The sequence below is a fragment of the Drosophila sechellia genome, chromosome 3L (assembly GCF_004382195.2).
Source record: "Drosophila sechellia strain sech25 chromosome 3L, ASM438219v1, whole genome shotgun sequence".
Taxonomy (NCBI): domain Eukaryota; kingdom Metazoa; phylum Arthropoda; class Insecta; order Diptera; family Drosophilidae; genus Drosophila; species Drosophila sechellia.
In genome coordinates this window covers 8,775,011-8,793,325 of record NC_045951.1, presented here as the reverse complement: position 1 = coordinate 8,793,325, position 18,315 = coordinate 8,775,011, and the positions used below count along the sequence as shown (strand labels likewise).

At 46.1% G+C, this 18,315-nt stretch overlaps 7 protein-coding genes across 8 annotated transcripts; 4 read left to right on the top strand and 3 right to left on the bottom strand.

Annotated features, from left to right (window-relative positions):
- The first annotated feature begins 12 nt into the window (after positions 1-12).
- Positions 13-1,370, top strand: LOC6604970 (UPF0193 protein EVG1 homolog). The gene is made up of 3 exons (XM_002029777.2): positions 13-334; positions 440-811; positions 874-1,370. Exons 1-3 carry the CDS (start codon positions 130-132, stop codon positions 1,047-1,049), a joined length of 753 nt encoding a protein of 250 aa, XP_002029813.1. The 5' UTR covers positions 13-129; the 3' UTR covers positions 1,050-1,370.
- Positions 1,144-3,514, bottom strand: LOC6604969 (protein phosphatase methylesterase 1). The gene is made up of 6 exons (XM_002029776.2): positions 3,279-3,514; positions 3,012-3,210; positions 2,847-2,956; positions 2,220-2,531; positions 1,940-2,164; positions 1,144-1,877 (listed from the first exon to the last, which is right to left on the bottom strand). The coding sequence occupies exons 1-6, from the start codon at positions 3,350-3,352 to the stop codon at positions 1,568-1,570; spliced, it is 1,230 nt and encodes a 409-aa protein (XP_002029812.1). The 5' UTR covers positions 3,353-3,514; the 3' UTR covers positions 1,144-1,567.
- Positions 3,515-4,145: 631 nt separating this feature from the next.
- Positions 4,146-7,083, top strand: LOC6604968 (N-acetylgalactosamine kinase). Its single transcript, XM_032718798.1, has 6 exons — positions 4,146-4,253; positions 5,003-5,181; positions 5,248-5,421; positions 5,596-6,329; positions 6,510-6,714; positions 6,772-7,083. Exons 2-6 carry the CDS (start codon positions 5,009-5,011, stop codon positions 6,956-6,958), a joined length of 1,473 nt encoding a protein of 490 aa, XP_032574689.1. The 5' UTR covers positions 4,146-4,253; positions 5,003-5,008; the 3' UTR covers positions 6,959-7,083.
- Positions 7,030-8,401, bottom strand: LOC6604967. 2 transcript variants are annotated; one of them, XM_032718799.1, is made up of 2 exons: positions 8,298-8,401; positions 7,030-7,519 (listed from the first exon to the last, which is right to left on the bottom strand). In XM_032718799.1, the coding sequence occupies exon 2, from the start codon at positions 7,508-7,510 to the stop codon at positions 7,130-7,132; it is 381 nt and encodes a 126-aa protein (XP_032574690.1). In that variant the 5' UTR covers positions 7,511-7,519; positions 8,298-8,401; the 3' UTR covers positions 7,030-7,129. The 2 variants fall into 2 exon arrangements, with proteins under 2 accessions (XP_032574690.1, XP_002029810.1); XM_002029774.2 differs by having other exon boundaries at positions 7,030-7,516; positions 8,298-8,395.
- A 1,877-nt stretch (positions 8,402-10,278) lies between these two features.
- LOC6604966 lies at positions 10,279-12,809 on the top strand. The gene is made up of 3 exons (XM_002029773.2): positions 10,279-10,826; positions 11,524-11,813; positions 11,880-12,809. The coding sequence occupies exons 1-3, from the start codon at positions 10,547-10,549 to the stop codon at positions 12,687-12,689; spliced, it is 1,380 nt and encodes a 459-aa protein (XP_002029809.1). The 5' UTR covers positions 10,279-10,546; the 3' UTR covers positions 12,690-12,809.
- LOC6604965 (signal recognition particle subunit SRP68) lies at positions 12,760-15,074 on the bottom strand. Its single transcript, XM_002029772.2, has 4 exons — positions 14,938-15,074; positions 14,482-14,831; positions 13,765-14,427; positions 12,760-13,706 (listed from the first exon to the last, which is right to left on the bottom strand). The coding sequence occupies exons 1-4, from the start codon at positions 15,032-15,034 to the stop codon at positions 13,002-13,004; spliced, it is 1,815 nt and encodes a 604-aa protein (XP_002029808.1). The 5' UTR covers positions 15,035-15,074; the 3' UTR covers positions 12,760-13,001.
- A 498-nt stretch (positions 15,075-15,572) lies between these two features.
- LOC6604964 (ATP-binding cassette sub-family E member 1) lies at positions 15,573-18,264 on the top strand. Its single transcript, XM_002029771.2, has 5 exons — positions 15,573-15,664; positions 15,969-16,182; positions 16,245-16,855; positions 16,915-17,631; positions 17,689-18,264. Exons 2-5 carry the CDS (start codon positions 15,970-15,972, stop codon positions 17,981-17,983), a joined length of 1,836 nt encoding a protein of 611 aa, XP_002029807.1. The 5' UTR covers positions 15,573-15,664; position 15,969; the 3' UTR covers positions 17,984-18,264.
- Positions 18,265-18,315: the final 51 nt, after the last annotated feature.

Sequence of the window (18,315 nt, the reverse complement as noted above, 5' to 3'; positions counted from 1 at the left end):
TGTTGTCCGGCGAAAAACAACTTCATACCGAGGCTAGCCTTCAAACACGCCACACGAAATTATCGAAGCGATTTTCTATAGTATATACAAGCCTAACTTTTCCGGAGCAAAAATTATTAGCTTTACAGAATGAGCCGACATCGCTTCAACAACGTGCAGATCAAGGCTTTGCCCGGTGGTCTGATGCCCCACCACGAACCGGATGCGGATGGCGGACAGCCCGGTTCGCAGAAGCTGCCCATGTGGCCCAGTGAACGCATTCCGCCTGGCGGTGCTGGAGCCTTCCACTCGGCCAAGGTGCAATATAGCAAGGAGACAGCTGATCTGATCCGATGTAAGTGGGTTTTGGGCATGCCAAACTGCTAAGGAATGAGGATGAAAAGACCATCCATAAAGATAATCGTGTAAATTTTGCGCTTCGTTATAACCTCCCACTTAGTGCTTGTCAAGGAGTCCAAGATGTCGATGTTGGTACGCAAGCAGATCGATGAGAGCCTGCGCAATGGGGAGCCGTTGCCCCTGCCCGAACCGCCGCGTCCCAATACCAACAACGATCCTGACAAGGAGACACTGGCCATTTTGGATCGGGCGCGCAATGCCAAGCGTAAGAATCTACGGCAGATCGAGGCGAGCGGAGCCTACAAGCAGAGTTACTACCGCCCGCCCGCCGACAACCGGATGCATGGAGAGAAGGCCAAGTCGCAGCTGCAGTTCACCATGGCCGGCACTCATTTGCCGGATCCGGCGATCAAGCCGCGACGTCGTCCGCGTGAAGAGCAACTGGTGACGGAGGAGGATCTCATAAACGAGCGTAAGTTGGAATATTTCTTAAGCATAAGAATAATTATACATTGAGGTGGCTTGCTCCTGCAGTTTTGGACCAAATCAACGAGCGTGCCGAGTGGTTGACGGAAATGGAGTCCATGGGCCAGGGTAAGAAGTATCGCCCAGAGATCCGTGACCAGATTGCCGAGCGTCTGCGTCGCATTCAGGCGCTGGAGTCCAAGATGAAGATGAAGTCCGATGGCGGCTTCCGTTTCGTGGACTAAATGTGTTATCCTGTTTTTAAAGTTTCATGATTTCCTTGACACGACGAGCAAACCAAATAAATAAATTCCAAGATTCATTTGAATTTTATGGGAATTTATGGTAACACTCGATTAATAAATAGCTTTATTCAACTTATTCGCATTCATATAATTTGGATTTCGTTAAATTTTCGTTTGATCTGGCACATATTTAATACACACTCATTATAACAATGCAAGAAGCCCAAACGCAAGCACTTTAGACCTTAGATTTTGGCAAAATGAGTATAAAGTACAATGATGAAAATTCAAGTGGTTTAATTAAAAGTACCGAATAAATTACTGGATTATTAGTTTATGTGTATATAGAATATACGGCTGTATATATCTGGACCTACGCACTACATTTTGTATATATATATATATATATATGTGTATATGCACGCATCTGCAAGTTCAAAGAGTAATGCTCCTCCATTCAAAAATAGACTTTTGTGACCTCAGTTTGTGCTCAACCTCGGATTCAGGGGTGGTTGTGTTTAGCACGACGGCATGTGGCAACGAAATTCGCTGGCTGCTTCTGCAAACCGATTCCGGATCAAATAGCCGCTTATAACCTCAGCCACCTCGTGTGGACGGTCCTCGTGCACGGCGTGACCGCAGCGGGCTAGGACCTGCATCTGGAAGCGACCCTGCATCTGGCCAACAGTTAGGGTGCGGTCCAGTCCATCGATGCTGGCGAGTAGCAGTTGCTTGGGCAGGCGCAAGTTGAGGAACTTATCGCTCAGCCCCGAAAACCAGCCCACCCAGTACTTCTCCGACTTGGACAGATCAATGCGCCAGGTATAACTGAGAAAAAATCAATGAATAATTGGTGTTTTGCCTAAAATAAAATAAATTGGTCTACGTACTTTTTGGCCGCTTCGGTTGTCGATTTGGTCGTGTTGGGCTTCTTGAAATCCGCGCCAGCTGCGGCACTTTCTGAGGAGCCATCGGCGGCGTCATCGCCCGGCGGTGACGATTCTTCATCCTCCGAAATGCTAAACGGATTGGGAAACATACTGTTGTGGTGGGCCTCCTCCAATACATCATCGGGTAATGGGAGATCATTCGTTGCCAGTTTGTTCGTTGTACAGCTGCGTGGGATTGATTTATTATTACTTTTCTGGCAATTAGGACAGTCCTACTCACTTGATTATCTGTCCCGGCATGGACACTTTGGCGCTGTCCACATTGCGCACTTGGCCGCTTCGGATGCACCATTCGATAGCATTCGGAATACTCTGGAAATACTTTGGACGGGAGCGCAGAAAGCTCTGCATGCTGGCCAGTGCCTCCATGGCAGTGCCCTCCACAACATCGATGACGGTAATTCCAATCAAGTTGGGCACCAGAGCCATGTGGGCAAAGTGGACGGCGATGGCGCCGCCCATCGAGTGGCCAACCACAAAAAGCTGCGGCACTTCTTCAGGATAGAGCTTCAGGATTAGGTCACCGATGTCCCTGTTTAGAATATTTTAAAAATTATAGGTTTTTTTCAAATACTATAAAAACCAAAATAAAATTTCCAAATGAGTAATCGTTCTTAAAACAAATAGATCGACCTCATTTAAGCACAGTGTGCTATTTTTATAATTAAAGAGATTATGCAAGTTTAGCCTGATCGTTCATACAGCTAATAGTTAATGCGAGAAGTTTTACGACAAAATCTTAAAAATATTGATTTTTATATGTAATTAGTAGGAAAATTTGCATGACCAAAACGTATTTTGAGCTCAATATTTTTAAGGTTTTAATGGTTTTGTGGATTCAACTCACTTAGCCAGCGTATCTGCGGAGAGATCGTCCTCGTCGTCCACCTTGCTGTCCCCATGACCTCGCATATCGATGCACAGGCACTGGCAGTGGATCATGCTGGTCACCTCAGACTTAAATGGATATACATGTTAAGACTAATCAATTGAATATTTGGGAGTTACTCACACAAAAGTGGGCCCATGTGAGGGCAGAATAGCCACCGCCGTGGAGCAGAAGGAGAACTGGACCCGGCTTCTCCGGCTGCTTGGTGCGATAGATGCGAAAGGTGCGATGCTCATCCACCGTGACGTCCTCCTTCTCCGCAAAGAATTCGTTCCACATGCCCGGCTTGTAGTCGCGGATGCGCGACTTTTTGAACGAGTCCCTGTAATTAGCCAAATCGGGTAGAGATTGCGTACTCCCCACTCCAGTCGCAGAATCCCCTGAACTTACGCTCTGCCAATGCGCCCACCAGGAATTGTGGGTGGCAGCTTGCCCTTCAACATCGTGCGCTGTAAACTCGACATTGATTAGATTGTCTTCGCAGCGGGGTCAACAGGTGGTGCTCCTACGGTGCAGGTGCAAGTGGTTATTCGCACAGTCGTTGCTCGCAATTATCCGTTTTCGAAAACAAAAAATAGTTCCAATTCAACGAAGATAAATTGCAGTGTGACCGTGATCGAGAAAACCGTAACTGACGCCAGCTGGCAGCTCTGTTTCGAGAGCTTTATTTGGCAATGCCTTTGTCTGGCAACGCCTAAACTCAACAGTCAAAATTTCAAATTCCACAACGAATATTTTTATCGTTTGCAATCAAACACAAAAATCCGTACCATACTGAAAAAACAAGAGTTGAATATTTTAATGTCTGTACATTTTTATCAGTTAAGCGTTTTAAAAGTTTATCTACGGAGAAAAGTGAAGAGCTCCACGAAACACTTGTACCTTATCAGCTTGGTGAATACTTCACATTAATGGCAAAATAATAAGCAAGGTAATGGCCTTTCGCAAAGTGGATGCCATACCCATTTTTTAAAGCAGACGAAATTTGAAAACCAGTTTTTTAGAATGCTAACAAGAATGAATTCATATGTTATGAAGATGTTTGACCCATTTAACGGTAAAGACAGCTACTTATAAACAAACAAAGCTCTTAACAAGTTCCTACTGATACACACAGTGCAACATCGCTAGCTGGGAAACTGAACATCTTTGCTTCAGTAATCCTACATATGTGCTTTCTGATAAGGAAGTATCACTGTATTGTTCATAGTATTCCGGACTAAGCAAAAACGGAAACGGTACGGGCCGGATTGCTCAGTTGCTTGATGGAACGCGACGTGCTCACACCGAAAACTAGAACTCCTCTCTGATAAGACGGCACCAAGTTATTTTGACCTCAAACAGAGAACGATAAGACATTGTTGGGTATGTATCGGCAAAAGTGTAAAAATCTTAACAAAATCCTTTATATCTGTGTTTATTCTGGTATGTAAACAGAAGGTAAGCTCAATACAAGTTAAGTTTATGGTTTCAAGATAAGATAAAGGTCATGTTTGTCATTAATGGTCTATTTAGATTATGCGGCAGTAAGTTTAAGTGGTAGTACTATTTAAAAACAATTACCAGCTAAGAATTTTATTGCCAAATGATTTACAATTAGTTGGGGGACTAGACATGAACATAAATTTCGCGGATAAATATTTAAAACAAAATCTTTATCCATTGCGCATTTCAAGAGTTAAGGCTTCTGCAAGCCTGGCAACTCCTAAATAACAGCTGTTGGCTATGGTCCTCTCGCTCCCGCACACACCCTTCCTTTTCATTTGCCGGCAGAAATTGCACTTTTGTACTTGTTTTTTGCCAAATTAAGCGGTCAAATTGGCGTCAATCTAATGTTTTAGTGACTTTGACGCCGTTTCCCCAACTGATAAGCGGAATGTTAGTACATCACTTTGTGTGCTAATAGCTATTTGGACATATTGATAAGGTGAGATGGGTTGATAAGCTAATTTTTGCACAACCACAGGTGCAATTGTTTTTCGCTTTGCCGTGGCTATTTGTTTACGTATGTAAATTTGTTTTTGCCCATAAATTTAGATTAACCAGTTGCGACACGTTTACGGTTCGTCGACTGCGAAAATAATGGGCATTACTAAAGTTTCACCCGCCTGCAGGTGAACATGACTGCCAACGGGAACGGAACTGCTCAGGTTTTGGGTGCCGGCATTGAAATCGTGGCTCCGCAGAAGCTCCAGCCGGAATCCAAGATTTATGGGCGCGTGCAGCAATTGAGCGCCTTTTTCAAACAGCAATTCGGAGCGGATCCGGACTTTATCGTTCGAGTGCCAGGAAGGTGAGCAGTTCCACTGGTGGTGCACATCTATAGTCCCTTATCGATGATATCTCCTCCTTCTCCTAGGGTCAACATCATTGGCGAGCATGTGGACTACTGCGGCTATTCGGTGCTGCCCATGGCTGTAAGCCAGAGCATTTTCCTTGCAGTGGCCAAGAATCCGAGTGATAGCCAACTTCAGCTAAGAAATCTCGAGGAAGCCAAGTTTACGGGCTACGATGCGGATCTCAAAACGCTCAGGTGAATCACCAAATGATAATTACCGACCTTAAGCACTAGAAATTTTTCCATCTAATTTGTTTTAATAACAATGCCAGCTTGAAGGCGTTATCTGAACGAATTTTGAAATGATGAGTCCAAATAGTGTTATTCTTGTTTTGGGATCTTAATAGCTTTCCCTTTTTGCTATTTTAGAATCGAGCTTCCAAAAAGTGGTGGACCCGCTTGGTATAACTACTTCTTGTGCGGCATCAAAGGAATACAGGAGAGTCTGGGCAGCCAGTGGAACCCAATAGGAATGCGCATTACTGTGGACGGTAATGTGCCCTTGGCGGCAGGACTCTCCAGTTCGAGTGCCATGGTCAGCTCCGCTGTCTTGGCCACCGCCCACGTCCAGGGCAAGAAACTAGATCGCAGGGAGCTGGCTTCCATTTCGGCCATGTGTGAGCAGTACATTGGAACGCACAGTGGTGGTATGGATCAGGCGATAGCCTATTTAGGCAGAGTTGGCTGCGCCCACCACATCGAGTTCCATCCCAAGCTCAAGGGCACTCCGGTGACCTTGCCAGCGGGCAAGTGCTTCGTTGTGGCCAACAGTCTGGCTCAAAAGAACAAGGCTGCTTCGTCGGACTACAATGAACGAGTGGTGGAATGCCGATTGGCCACTAGATGGCTGGCCAAGCGCAAGGGTTTGATCAACTGGGAGGACATTGTGCGCTTCATCGATCTGGAGGAGGCGTGCCAAATGGATAATGAGACTTTCGAGAAGTTGATTAAGGACAACTTAACGAAGAGCAACTACACGCGAGCGGATATCTGCAAGGAGCTGGGAGTCACCGAGCAGGAACTGGAGACCAAGTTCCTATCCGCCAACACTCGGCACATGGAGCAGTTCAAGCTGCGTCAACGTGCTCTGCATGTTATTCAGGGTAAGTTAATGATTTACAATCAGAATTTCAGATTAAATCTGAATCATTACGTGTACATTAAATTTATTGATCACCAAATGAATAATTACAGTCAATTTATAATACGTTGACATTCATTTGTTGTCCGAAATGTTTAAATTCTTTGCAAGATCAGTTAATAATATTGTTTCCGCCTAACAGAATCCGGTCGTGTGGCCAAATTCCGAAAAATTTGTGAGGAACTCGCTGGCGGAGCCAACAAGGAAGGTGCAAAACAGCTGGGTGAGCTCATGCGGCAATCCCACGAGAGTTTGAGGGAGCTATACGAATGCTCTCATCCTGATGTGGAGCGCCTGATTGCCATATCGAACCAGCAAAACGTCAGCGCCCGGGTCACTGGAGCTGGGTAAGAAAACCGATATTCTAGTGGCTCTATAAATTTAATCCAATTTGAATTTTTCAGTTGGGGCGGTTGTATAGTGGCCATGTGCGATTCCATAGAAGCAGCTGATGAGTACATAAAGGCTTTGAAGCGCGATTACTATGCTCAATTGCCAACCCATCTCCTGGAGCGCCATCAGCCCAACAACTTTAGCGAGGTGGTCTTTGCCACACTCCCAGGAAACGGAGCAGAGTTGTATATACAGTGAACGCTTCTGTAGCATTTTAATCCAACTTGTATACCAAAATCACCCAATCAGTCACTATAATCCAACGGTCATTTATAGAAAAAACATTTAATATGTACAATATATTAACAATTTATAAGCTAAAATACAACAAGGCACGTGGGGAACGGAACTCATCTGGCTTCGCGAGTTCTATCTGCTACTCAGGTAGCCGGCGTTCTTGAAGAGCTTGTACACCTGTTCCCGCGGTATTTTCTCAGCCTCGCGATGTACCACTGCCATTTCCTTCTTCGTGAGTAGTGATTCCTTGGCCAGATTGGCGGCGATCACGGGATCATTGTAGAACCGCGCACTCTTCGACAGCTCAGCCGGCAACTCAGACTCCCACTGGGCATTTCGCACCACCGAGGGATGGGCATCGGCTGTGGCATATCCCTGGTACGGATTGGCCGGTTCGTAAGCGTGCGCAACCGGCAGACCCAGCGCCTGGTGGTAGAAGAACTGGGCCCGAACCGAACTCATGGCCAGAAGCAGGCATCCAGCGAGCAGCGTTACTTGGCAGGCGGTCGGCATGATTGGCTGCTGGAGGGGAGAAAAGGAGCAGGAGCTGGCATTATTGTCCAACGTTCTAATAAAGCGATACGGACAGATTTATTGCCGCTGGTCAGTGGCAGTTTTTAATCTACAAGTTGGCTGTCAGTTTCGTGCGTCATAAATTATGTACGGGAAAATCAATTATCGCATATGGCCAATGGAGTGGGCAACGCGGAGATCTTGGCTCAAACGGTTACAGTTGCTAATCCATGAACTTTTTTGCAACTGGAACTGGCTTTTTTTATTGATAAGAATTGGACTGGCCGCGAACTAAATGGCGAGCTTTATTTGTCAAGCGTAGAGTGCTCCAATTTGGTCGCAACAAAGCAATCGTAGCTTGAGATATATGTACAGTGGTCTCTATACGACTCTTTTTGCATTTTAATAACATTTGGTAGGGATTCGTAAAAATATTATTTTTCATTTTACGTTACAATAATAATATCTAGGATGTATTTAAATTTACTAATTAAGATACGTTAGAAATGAAATTGTTTTAAATCATGATCATCACTTCGAACTAAAAACTCTGAAATAATCCTTGAAAAGGTGACATTCGTTATTATACACTCTCTAAATCTTTCTAATCTTTAATGATCACAGCCACTGTACGTGCATTTTTATTATGCGCCATTAAATGCATTTACATATTCCAAGTCCAAATTGATACGTTGATTCAGCCAAAGTCAAGGTTACGATCCCACACAACCGAATCGGATTTCGGTTCTCCAAAAAGCACCCACTCGCACAAACACACGACACTCACATTGATCTGGACTTATTTCAGCGGCTAATCCTCGAGAGAAGCACTTCAAACGAAACTGGAACACCTGGGTGAAGTTGAGACCGTAAACTGATCATAGAATATCGAGACGGCGAACTTTTATTCGCTTGCCGTTGAATGCCACAAAATCGAGTTGAACTCAAGTCTGTGAGTCAACCGATTTTCGAATACCGCTCAAAGTCGCTTCTGAGCGCCGAGAATGAGTCAAGTTTTTTCCGACCAGGCTGCTTTACATTTTATTAAATTAATTATGGTAGCAGTGGAGTGGATTGGATTGGATTGCAGTGGAGTGGAGCGGAGGGGACTGCAATTCTGGTACAGAGTGACCTAGGCCTAGCGCTCAGCTCTAGTGCAATTAAAAGCAATGATCTGTCTCCGTTTCTCATGCTCCATAAAAGTGCCCCCCAAAAAAGGTCGGACTGCCAGCCAGACGGCAGCGTTACGCATGGCAAAAGTCGCACAGATATATATCTTCGTGCACTATATAGAAATACTCGGAAAAAGAATAGCTCGAACAATTGAAAACTCAATTGGTTTATTATTATTCAGAGATTATTCATAACAGCACAGAAATAAATATTATTGGTTTACATCATCAAAATTATAACTTTCATATAATATCATTCCATTTAAACTTGGAAACATAACCAATTTTTGACAGTGTTTTTAATATTTTCAAATCACATATTAAATGTATGTATTTTTACAACTAATAACCGATTTCGTGCACTGTATAGGTAGTAGTGCGATTACAATGATTGACAAGTTTGCTCAGAATCCATGTCCGACTCAATCCGAGCTTTGTGCGATTTTGAAAGTGCCGGTTGACCCTGAATTTAATGCTGAGCCAGTAGAGTCTGAAACTCGAGCCGAGCTCCGTGGTGGCTGCACATGTTTGACCCTAATTTGCCACGGGTGTCGGGCGAACATAAATCTGGGGTTATTCAACCGATCAGCCCATGGCGGAAGCATTACCCGGAGTTGCCTGCACTGGATTGAAATTGCCATAATCACTTGCCGGATGCCAGCCTTGAACTTTCCCGATCTCAGGTGCGTGTATCCAACTTGGCCTGCGATTGGTATTTACATTGTTTGGCTGCTTGGATTTTTGGTTTTCGAATTCGCCTCGTCTCTGGGAGTGGTCTCTCGTTTATTGGCCGTGGCAGATTTGATATTTAATTAATGGCCATTTAGCGGCTTTGTAGATGCATATAATAAATAAACAAATTGCCTGGCCCCTGCATTGTTGACTGCGGCCAAAGTTAATGAGCTTGGTCTTTGAACTTTATTAGGCTTTGTCTGCAGCTACGTGACCGAAAATTTGGTGGAACTCTGCGATTGTATGTAGGATGGAATCATTCATGTAGAAATTGTGAATTCATATTTATTATGGTTTTGCTGCTGAATCTCTTATAATGTCTTATTCCAAAATCTATATATATCTCAAGTATATTATAAATGTAAGATGTTATGTTATTCAATGACTTAATGACTAGCTTAATTTTAACTACTGTTCTTTTTAAGTTGCACAGGCACTACTGTAGATTTTTCCAAAAAGTAAGCCCATTTTATTACATATGTGCCTTGCTTAATTTTTATGCGCATTGCCTCGACCCACACGCAGTGCCTGCCAAGGACGGCCAATGCAATTTCAAGTGCACGAATTGGTGGGCCAATGCAAACGACTCTCGGCCGACGCGGCGTATGAGCAACATCCGCTTTGGCGGGGCGGCGCATAAAGTATACGCACCCGAGTCCGAGTCCGATCGAGTGAAAGTGCAGTGCGGTGACCCTGAACGAGAGTCACGTCTGCCACCTTCTACCGGCTTTCAAAATGCATTTTCAAATTTAGAACCGAGCAACGTGCGAGAGAATTGAGAGAACTGTTGATTCTCCTTCTCAGCGGGTTCTCGTTTCGATTCTCACTGCTATTTGGGCTCTCTAGTGAGTTTCCATTGCACTTGGACTGGCAGTCGACGTTTGGCAGTTCGACGGGCGGTTGGTTTACTGCACCATTTTGCACACGTTTCGCATAGGTGTGCTATAACCAACTCTTTGGCCAGCGGAAATTGTATAATTACGGAAAAAAACTGACCTGGACTCAATTTGGATTTGTGTCAGTGCTAGAAAGAAAATGCTGCAGCGGCAGAAACCAAGTTCTAGCAAACGATTTGGCAGCAGCCCTCCAACACGAACCATTCCCCGTCGGACAGCCAAGTGAAGTGGATAGAATGGCTTTGGCAGCGGCCCCAACAGCAGGACCTTCGCATGGCGGGTTGCCATTGACCGTGAGTTCGGCCGGTGGCTACGATGGTACCAATCAATACGAGGAGAACGCGGAGCACTTGCGTCAGCTGTTCAGCCAGAGCAAACTGGTGTCCTTTAGCATTGCCCACATCGCGTGCTCCGCGGGCAGTAGCAGCGGTGACAACTACATGTCCGTGGTGAAGCGTGTAACCATCTCCCAGGCAGGAAAGGATCAGGATCCGGAGCTGGCTGGCAGCGAAATCGGTAGAGTAGTTCAAAAACATTCAAGCCTATTGCATTGATTATCTTTTTAATACCCTGTAATGTGGTTTGCATTAAAGGTAGTACTTTTTGTACGCTTGCATTCTTTTGAAAATATTGTTGTACAGTATTTAGTTAACGTTTAATCAAGTTTTTGAAATGTTATGTGTACTTGTACCAATAATATTTATTTTGTGCCATGAACAGAGTATTATCCAGTTCAAACCTTAATTGCAACGATATTAGCTTACATGTTTGCCCGCTGAGCGGCGGCGTCGAGTGGGTTGACCTTGTTACACGCATTCTAAATGCATTGCACCCATACACTTAGGCGTATACGTAATATAGATTTGCTAAAGGTCAGCACGCACACTCACACACGCGCGGTAGAGAGAGAGAGAGAGAGGCGGCGAATAAGAGTCGCCACTTTGCTCTCACGCACGCAAGGCCATCGTAATTCATTCATAAATAACAATTTTTGCTGGCGACGTAAACAAAAGTCAGCTGTTTGCCCCAGCCGCTCTCACAGTTTGTCTTGCTCGGCGTTTCCTTCCCCATCCCCTCTTTCGCAAATCATTTTTAGATAACACATCTATTTGATGATTTGATATGAATCATTGTTTAATAAACACTGAATTTCGATAGAGAATGCAATATTTAGATCATATTAAAGTGATAACTTAACTTTTTTTCTTTTTAGTCACGGTCATTGTGAAGCGACAAATTGCGAGCCTTTCGCGCCGGCAGCTCTACCGATGCGAGGAGGCCTTTAGCAACGAGATCAACGCCTACCGGCACTTGGCGCCCCTATTAGCTGCCCAGAGTCGTCACCAGTTGTTTCCGGTATGCCACATTGCGGAGAGTCAGGATCGGCGGGATGCGGAAGGTGGAGAACCCATCATCGTGCTTCAGGACCTCAAGGCCATGGGTTTTCGCATGAAGGATCGTCTGGCGGGCTTGGAACTGAGCGACTGCCTTCTAGTGATGAAGGTAAGTGAGTGCAAGATTTTACTTGTAGTCATTGAGCCATAGTTATTGAGTGTCATCTATTTGCAGAAACTAGCACAACTCCATGCTGCCTCGCTGGCCGCTCAAGAGCTGGAATCCTCTTCCTTCGCCTTTCACGCTGATCATCTGCAAGAGATTGTCTACTGCGATGAGGCGACGGACTTTTACGCCACCATTCTAGATACCTCCGTGCAGCAGGCTCTGGAAAGTTTAGGCGACGCCAATGCAGACGACTGCTTGACCACACCCATTCGATTGCTCGAGGAACTTCGTACCAATCTGTTTGAAAATCTAAAGCAAGAGATTAATGCCACTGCGGCGGCTCCAAACAGTGTGATCTGCCATGGTGACCTTTGGGTAAACAACATTATGTTCCGCTCTGAGCCAGAGGAGGTGATCTTCTTCGACCTGCAGGCCATGCGCAAGTCGTCGCCTGTTTTTGACATTCTCCACTTCATTTACACCAGCACGAGGAGGCCACTCAGGGATGTCCACACGGACACCCTGCTGGCCGCCTACTCGCAGGCTTTGAGTGAGGAACTAAGGCACCAGCTGGAGGATACAACCGCTGCCGAAAGGCTAGAAGAGCTATGTGAAGCATTCTCCCTGCAGCGTCTCAGTTCGGATTATGTTCGACAGGTGCATTATGGACTGGCCATCGGCATGTGGATCCTTCCAGCTGTTACCTTTGATCCGAATAACCTACCCAACCTGGACGTGATGAGTGAGCAGAATCTCACGGGCAAGGAGATCAAGTGCACCCAGACGCTCACTTCCGAGTACCATATGCGCATACGGGAGTTGGTGATGGAATTCTACGAGCTCGGCTATCTTCAGATGCAAAAGGAAACCTTGTAAGAGTATTCATAGTAGTGTAGTGATAGATTTAACTTATTAACTCTAATGTTCGCAAGAAATAGACGCTAGATTTGCCCTCGAGGAACTCTCTAAAAAGGTTCTCTCTAAAAGGTTCCTTTATTACCGAATAGTTGTTTAATTTGTAACTTACAAGAGTTTCGTAGAAAAAACAAATCTGGCAGGGGTAAAAGCCAAAACAAATATCTTATAAAACGGACATACCGCAGCGTGGACATGGATCTGAAGGCTTTATAAGTGTAACATGGATGCGTGGAATTCCAGAAGAGTGCGTTGTAGTGGTTAGAATCAACCTCACTTGTTTCCGCCGCCACCCCATCCGAGGAATCCCTTGACAAAGCCGGTAATTGAGGCTCCTTTCTTGCCGGGCGATTCAAGTTTGTCCTCCAGCGAGGGAAACTCCACGTAGGTCATAGCCAGGTCAAAGAAAATCGGTTTGCAGGGTATGGGTTCCATGTCAGGGGTGAGCTTGAATACGTTAGGCGTCTTGGTGTGCAGGGACTGATCCTCCTTGTATAGTGACAAACGCTCATACAGCGGTTTTGTGGTCTTCTGCGACTTGGTGGTGGTTCCGAACTCCTCGCTGTTGTCATCCTCCAGCACACTGTATGCATGGGCGGAGAACTTGCATCCATCAATGGCGGCCACGACCTTTTTGAGTTCCTCCTGCAGCTGGAACTCCGGACTGGTCTTGCCTTTCAGCGCCTCGGTGGCGTAGTTTGATGCGCGTTCGTAAAGCGCCACGGCCTCTTTCCATTTCTTTATGTCGATGAGTGTGAGCGCAATGTAGTAGCAGCGGAAGGCCTTGAAGGTGATGGCCAGGTTCTCCACCTCGCTCTGGTACGTGGCGTCGTCCTCCAAACCGTTTATCTGCTGCATTTCCGTCACGTTCTGCAGGATGATCTCGTAAAGACGGGCCAAATCCTGGGGTCGGACGCGTTTGCCGTCACCCACATTTTGCTGAGACTGCTGGTTGGGATCGTCAAAGTTGAGCTTAGCCTGGGGAGGAAATATGTTTGCATAATATAACCAAGTAACATTATGTTTACGAGCCTACCTGCTCCACTAGGCAAAGATTACGCTGCAGAGTACGGCTATGGCGAATATAACTCAAATATGCCAGTAGATATTGCACGCCGGATACGGTCTGACCGGTGGTCAACGAACGCAGCTTGGGATCCTGTTTGATTTCGTCGCGAACGGCCTGGATGGCATCCTTGCAGTCCATCAAAATACGCTCAATCAATTCTATCTTGGCATCCTGCTTGGTGGTCTTGGCCAGCGACTTGTCCAACTCCTGGGCACTGAGCAGGAATAAACGCACCTTCTCCGGACGCACGGTGACCTTGCGACCGCGCCAGTCGATCGTTTGCAGGCCCTCGCTGCTCTCCGTCTTCGTCTGGCTGACCAGTACGTCAAGATTCTCAAGCAGTCCCTGAGCGCGCAGCTCCAGGATCTCGTCGATCTTTCCACCACTGGCGCCACCGCTGATGTTGTAGGCGCAGTAGCGCAGATTGGGCGTAAATTCATTAACTTTAGCACGGTAAAGCTCCTGTTCATCATCGGGCAGAGCCTTGCCCAGGTTTTCGTACACCACTTGGGCGCGCTTTAGGTGCTCGCCAGCGGTTTTCCATAGCTGCAGCTCAAAGTGCAGGCTTCCGTGCATCCAGGCAACATAGGCTTCGCACTCTAGCTTAGTGCGCGCATCGAAAGCCTCCGTCTACAAGAAAATCATAAATTAATATATTAATCATAACAGTGAGTTACAGCTTACATTGCACAACTCCTGGAGCTGGAGGGCATAAAAGCAGGCCCTGCGCAGCTTGTTGACCAGATGGAAACGCTTTCGCGGCTCCGTATTGGACTCCTGCTTGAGCTGCATGGCATACGCCCAGGCCCGCTCGGCGCAGATCAGTGGGATGTGGATGAAGCGTTCGTCCGCCTTCTTGCCGGTCAACTGGCCAATGGTCACGTCGCGTCTTTTGAAGTGGCGCTTGTCGCCCTGGGGGTACTTCAGGGCCTTCCTCAATCGACGGATGCGGCGGCTGCAGTATCCGCGGTACCTCTGGAAGTCGCCGTGGCGCAGGCCGTGTTGCTGCTGGGCATCCTTTATCATGTGCAGAACTGCAGCAGGAGTGAAAGTTCAGGGCATTAGCATTAACTTTTAGGTTAAATGGAGTTGGACGCCTGGTCCACCTGGCAGTTGGCTGGAGGCGATTGGGGCACTTACTCTCCACCGTGAAGATCTTCGACGGCTCTGCCACCGGAGCACTCTCCGTCTTCTCCTGAACGTCCCCAGTATTTGGATTATCCTCTTGGACGACCATTTTCTTAGCAGTCGACACAAATCAACGACGTGTAAAAATTAGTGATTGCAAATCCATTGGGATTGTTAAAAACACTAAATAATCGATAGTAATAAGAGCGGCTCTCGTGCGATATATATTTATATTCATTTTAGGATATATTTTCAGTTTGGAAATTACATGTTCCTATATTGAGGGATATGATATATGATATGAACTCAATTTGATTATCACTAAACATATAAACATATAAAAAATCCCTGAAACATAAAACTTATGTCACATAAAAATTCCTTAAAAATTTTATAATTTTTGCACTCAAATTTTCAAAATATCAAGTTTACATTCGTCTATGAGAAATTAAAATATATGCACACACGTATGGTAGAGAGTATTATTTATAAATCGGAGCTCTATTTTAATTGTTTAGATGCTGGAGATATGAATAATAACTGCACAAAACAATAAATAATTATAAACATGCATTCCGAAATTCGAGCCCACTTCTTGATATCGATAGTTTCAACGGCCCATCCCTATTCGTAGTAGTGTTGAGAAACTCATCAAAGCTCCCCCCTTTTAAAACTTGTTGGCTGACACGCAAGAGCGTGCGTTCTGTCTGTTTTACAACAATTTCGGCCAAGTTCGCAGGTAAATTTCAAATATTTCAGCACTCTGTAAACGCGAAATTAAAGAACAATGCCTGACGCATAAGGGACGATAGAAATTTTTGGTGGAAACCCCTTGTTTTGGCCACGCTTTGAGGTTATACTTTCACTCACAAACGCTGGCACCTCACCCCCGCTCTTCATCCTTGAATCGGTGCACCAGTTTTGTTTTGACGGTCGGGGATGGTGATTTGCAACGTTGACAATGGACTGATTACCATATAGGCAGCTGATTAGTGGAGCGAAGCCAATTCTGATTAATTTGCTCATTTGAAAACTATCAACAGCATGTCGCGCAGAAAGGAGAACGAGGAGGTGGACAAGCAGACCCGTATTGCCATCGTCAGCGATGACAAGTGCAAGCCCAAGCGGTGTCGGCAGGAGTGCAAGAAGACCTGCCCAGTGGTGCGCATGGGCAAGCTCTGCATCGAGGTGACGCCCACGTCCAAGATAGCCTCGTTGTCCGAGGAGCTGTGCATCGGTTGCGGTATTTGCGTCAAGGTGGGTCAACTTACCGACAACTGCTATAGTCCCCGGAATAACCTGTGCTTTCAATTCCCCAGAAATGCCCCTTCGAGGCCATCACAATCATCAACTTGCCCAGCAATCTGGAGAAGCACACAACGCATCGATATAGCAAGAACTCCTTCAAGCTGCATCGTCTGCCCATTCCACGTCCCGGTGAAGTGCTCGGTCTTGTGGGACAGAACGGTATTGGCAAGTCGACCGCTTTGAAGATCCTCGCGGGCAAGCAAAAGCCGAACCTGGGGAAGTACGCTAATCCACCCGACTGGACGGAGATCCTTAGCTACTTCCGCGGCTCCGAGCTGCAGAACTACTTCACCAAGATCTTGGAGGACAATCTGAAGGCGCTGGTCAAGCCGCAGTATGTGGATCAAATCCCCAAGGCGGTGCGCGGCGCTGTGGGCGATCTTCTGGATAAGAAGGACGAGAGGGAGCTGCAGACTAAGATTTGTGAAATGCTGGATCTTTCGCACATCCGTGATCGTGAGATCGCTCAGCTTTCTGGTGGAGAACTGCAACGCTTTGCTATCGCCATGGTGTGCATACAGAACGCAGACATCTTCATGTTCGACGAGCCGTCCTCGTATTTGGATGTTAAGCAGCGTCTGAACGCTGCCTTGACCATTCGATCACTCCTGCATCCCACCAAGTAAGTTGATGAATAATGTGGCATTGCTTTAAATAATGGCGTGGTTCTGTAATATGCAGGTTTATTATTGTGGTGGAGCACGATTTGTCTGTGCTGGATTACTTGTCTGACTTTATATGCTGCCTTTACGGAGTTCCCGGTTGCTACGGTGTGGTTACTATGCCTTTCTCTGTGCGCGAAGGCATCAACATTTTCCTCGATGGCTTTGTGCCCACCGAAAACATGCGATTCCGCACTGAGTCACTTACTTTCAAAGTATCAGAGTCCGCTACGGAGGAGGAGATCAAGCGCATGAACCACTACGTGTATCCCGCCATGGTCAAGACCCTGGGCAAGTTCGAGTTGACTGTGGAAAAGGGTCACTTCAGCGACTCCGAGATCCTGGTGCTCCTGGGCGAGAACGGCACAGGCAAGACGACTTTCATTCGCATGCTGGCCGGTAACCTCCAACCAGATGGCGAGGTGGAACTGCCCATGCTGAATATTTCCTACAAGCCGCAGAAGATTTCCCCGAAATTCCAGAATCATGTGCGCCATTTATTGCACGATAAGATTCGTGATGCCTACGTGCATCCTCAGTTTATAGCCGATGTTATGAAACCCATGAAAATTGAGGAAATCATGGACCAGGAGGTGCAAAACCTGTCCGGTGGTGAGTTGCAGCGAGTCGCCTTGGTCCTGTGTCTTGGCAAGCCAGCGGATGTCTACCTCATCGACGAACCCTCTGCCTACTTGGATTCAGAGCAGCGTCTGGTGGCCGCCAAGGTTATCAAACGGTATGTTTTGTATAGACTTTAAATCTGCACACAAATACTGATGGTTTATCGTTTTAGTTACATTCTGCACGCCAAGAAAACTGGATTTGTGGTGGAGCACGATTTCATCATGGCCACATACCTCGCCGACCGTGTCATTGTGATCGAAGGTCAGCCTTCAGTGAAGACGACAGCCTTTTCGCCGCAGTCGCTGCTAAATGGCATGAACCGCTTCCTCGAACTGCTTGGTATTACGTTCCGTCGCGATCCCAACAACTTCAGGCCCCGCATCAACAAGAACAATTCAGTCAAGGACACAGAACAGAAACGCTCCGGCCAGTTCTTCTTCTTGGAGGACGAAGCCTGCAACTAAGACAGGATCACGGAAAACTTGGATTGGACAGCTCGTTTCTCTATGTTCTCCTCAGCTCTCCTTCGTTCATTTTGCATTCTTTCGTTGAAGAACACATTTGCTTTCAAATTAATTTGTTATTGTTGTCGAGGATTGCGTACAATCGAAAATTGGGGATTAATTGTACTTGATTAAAGTGAGTTTTATATACGTTTTTACAGCGAAATAAATAGTGAACCGAAACAACAGAATGTTGTTTTGAATGAGTCTAGCAAAAATAAACAAATTTTCTTTATACAAAACTGCATTTGAAAGTCCTTTTTCTCAAGTGGTGCTCATAGAATCCTGTGATT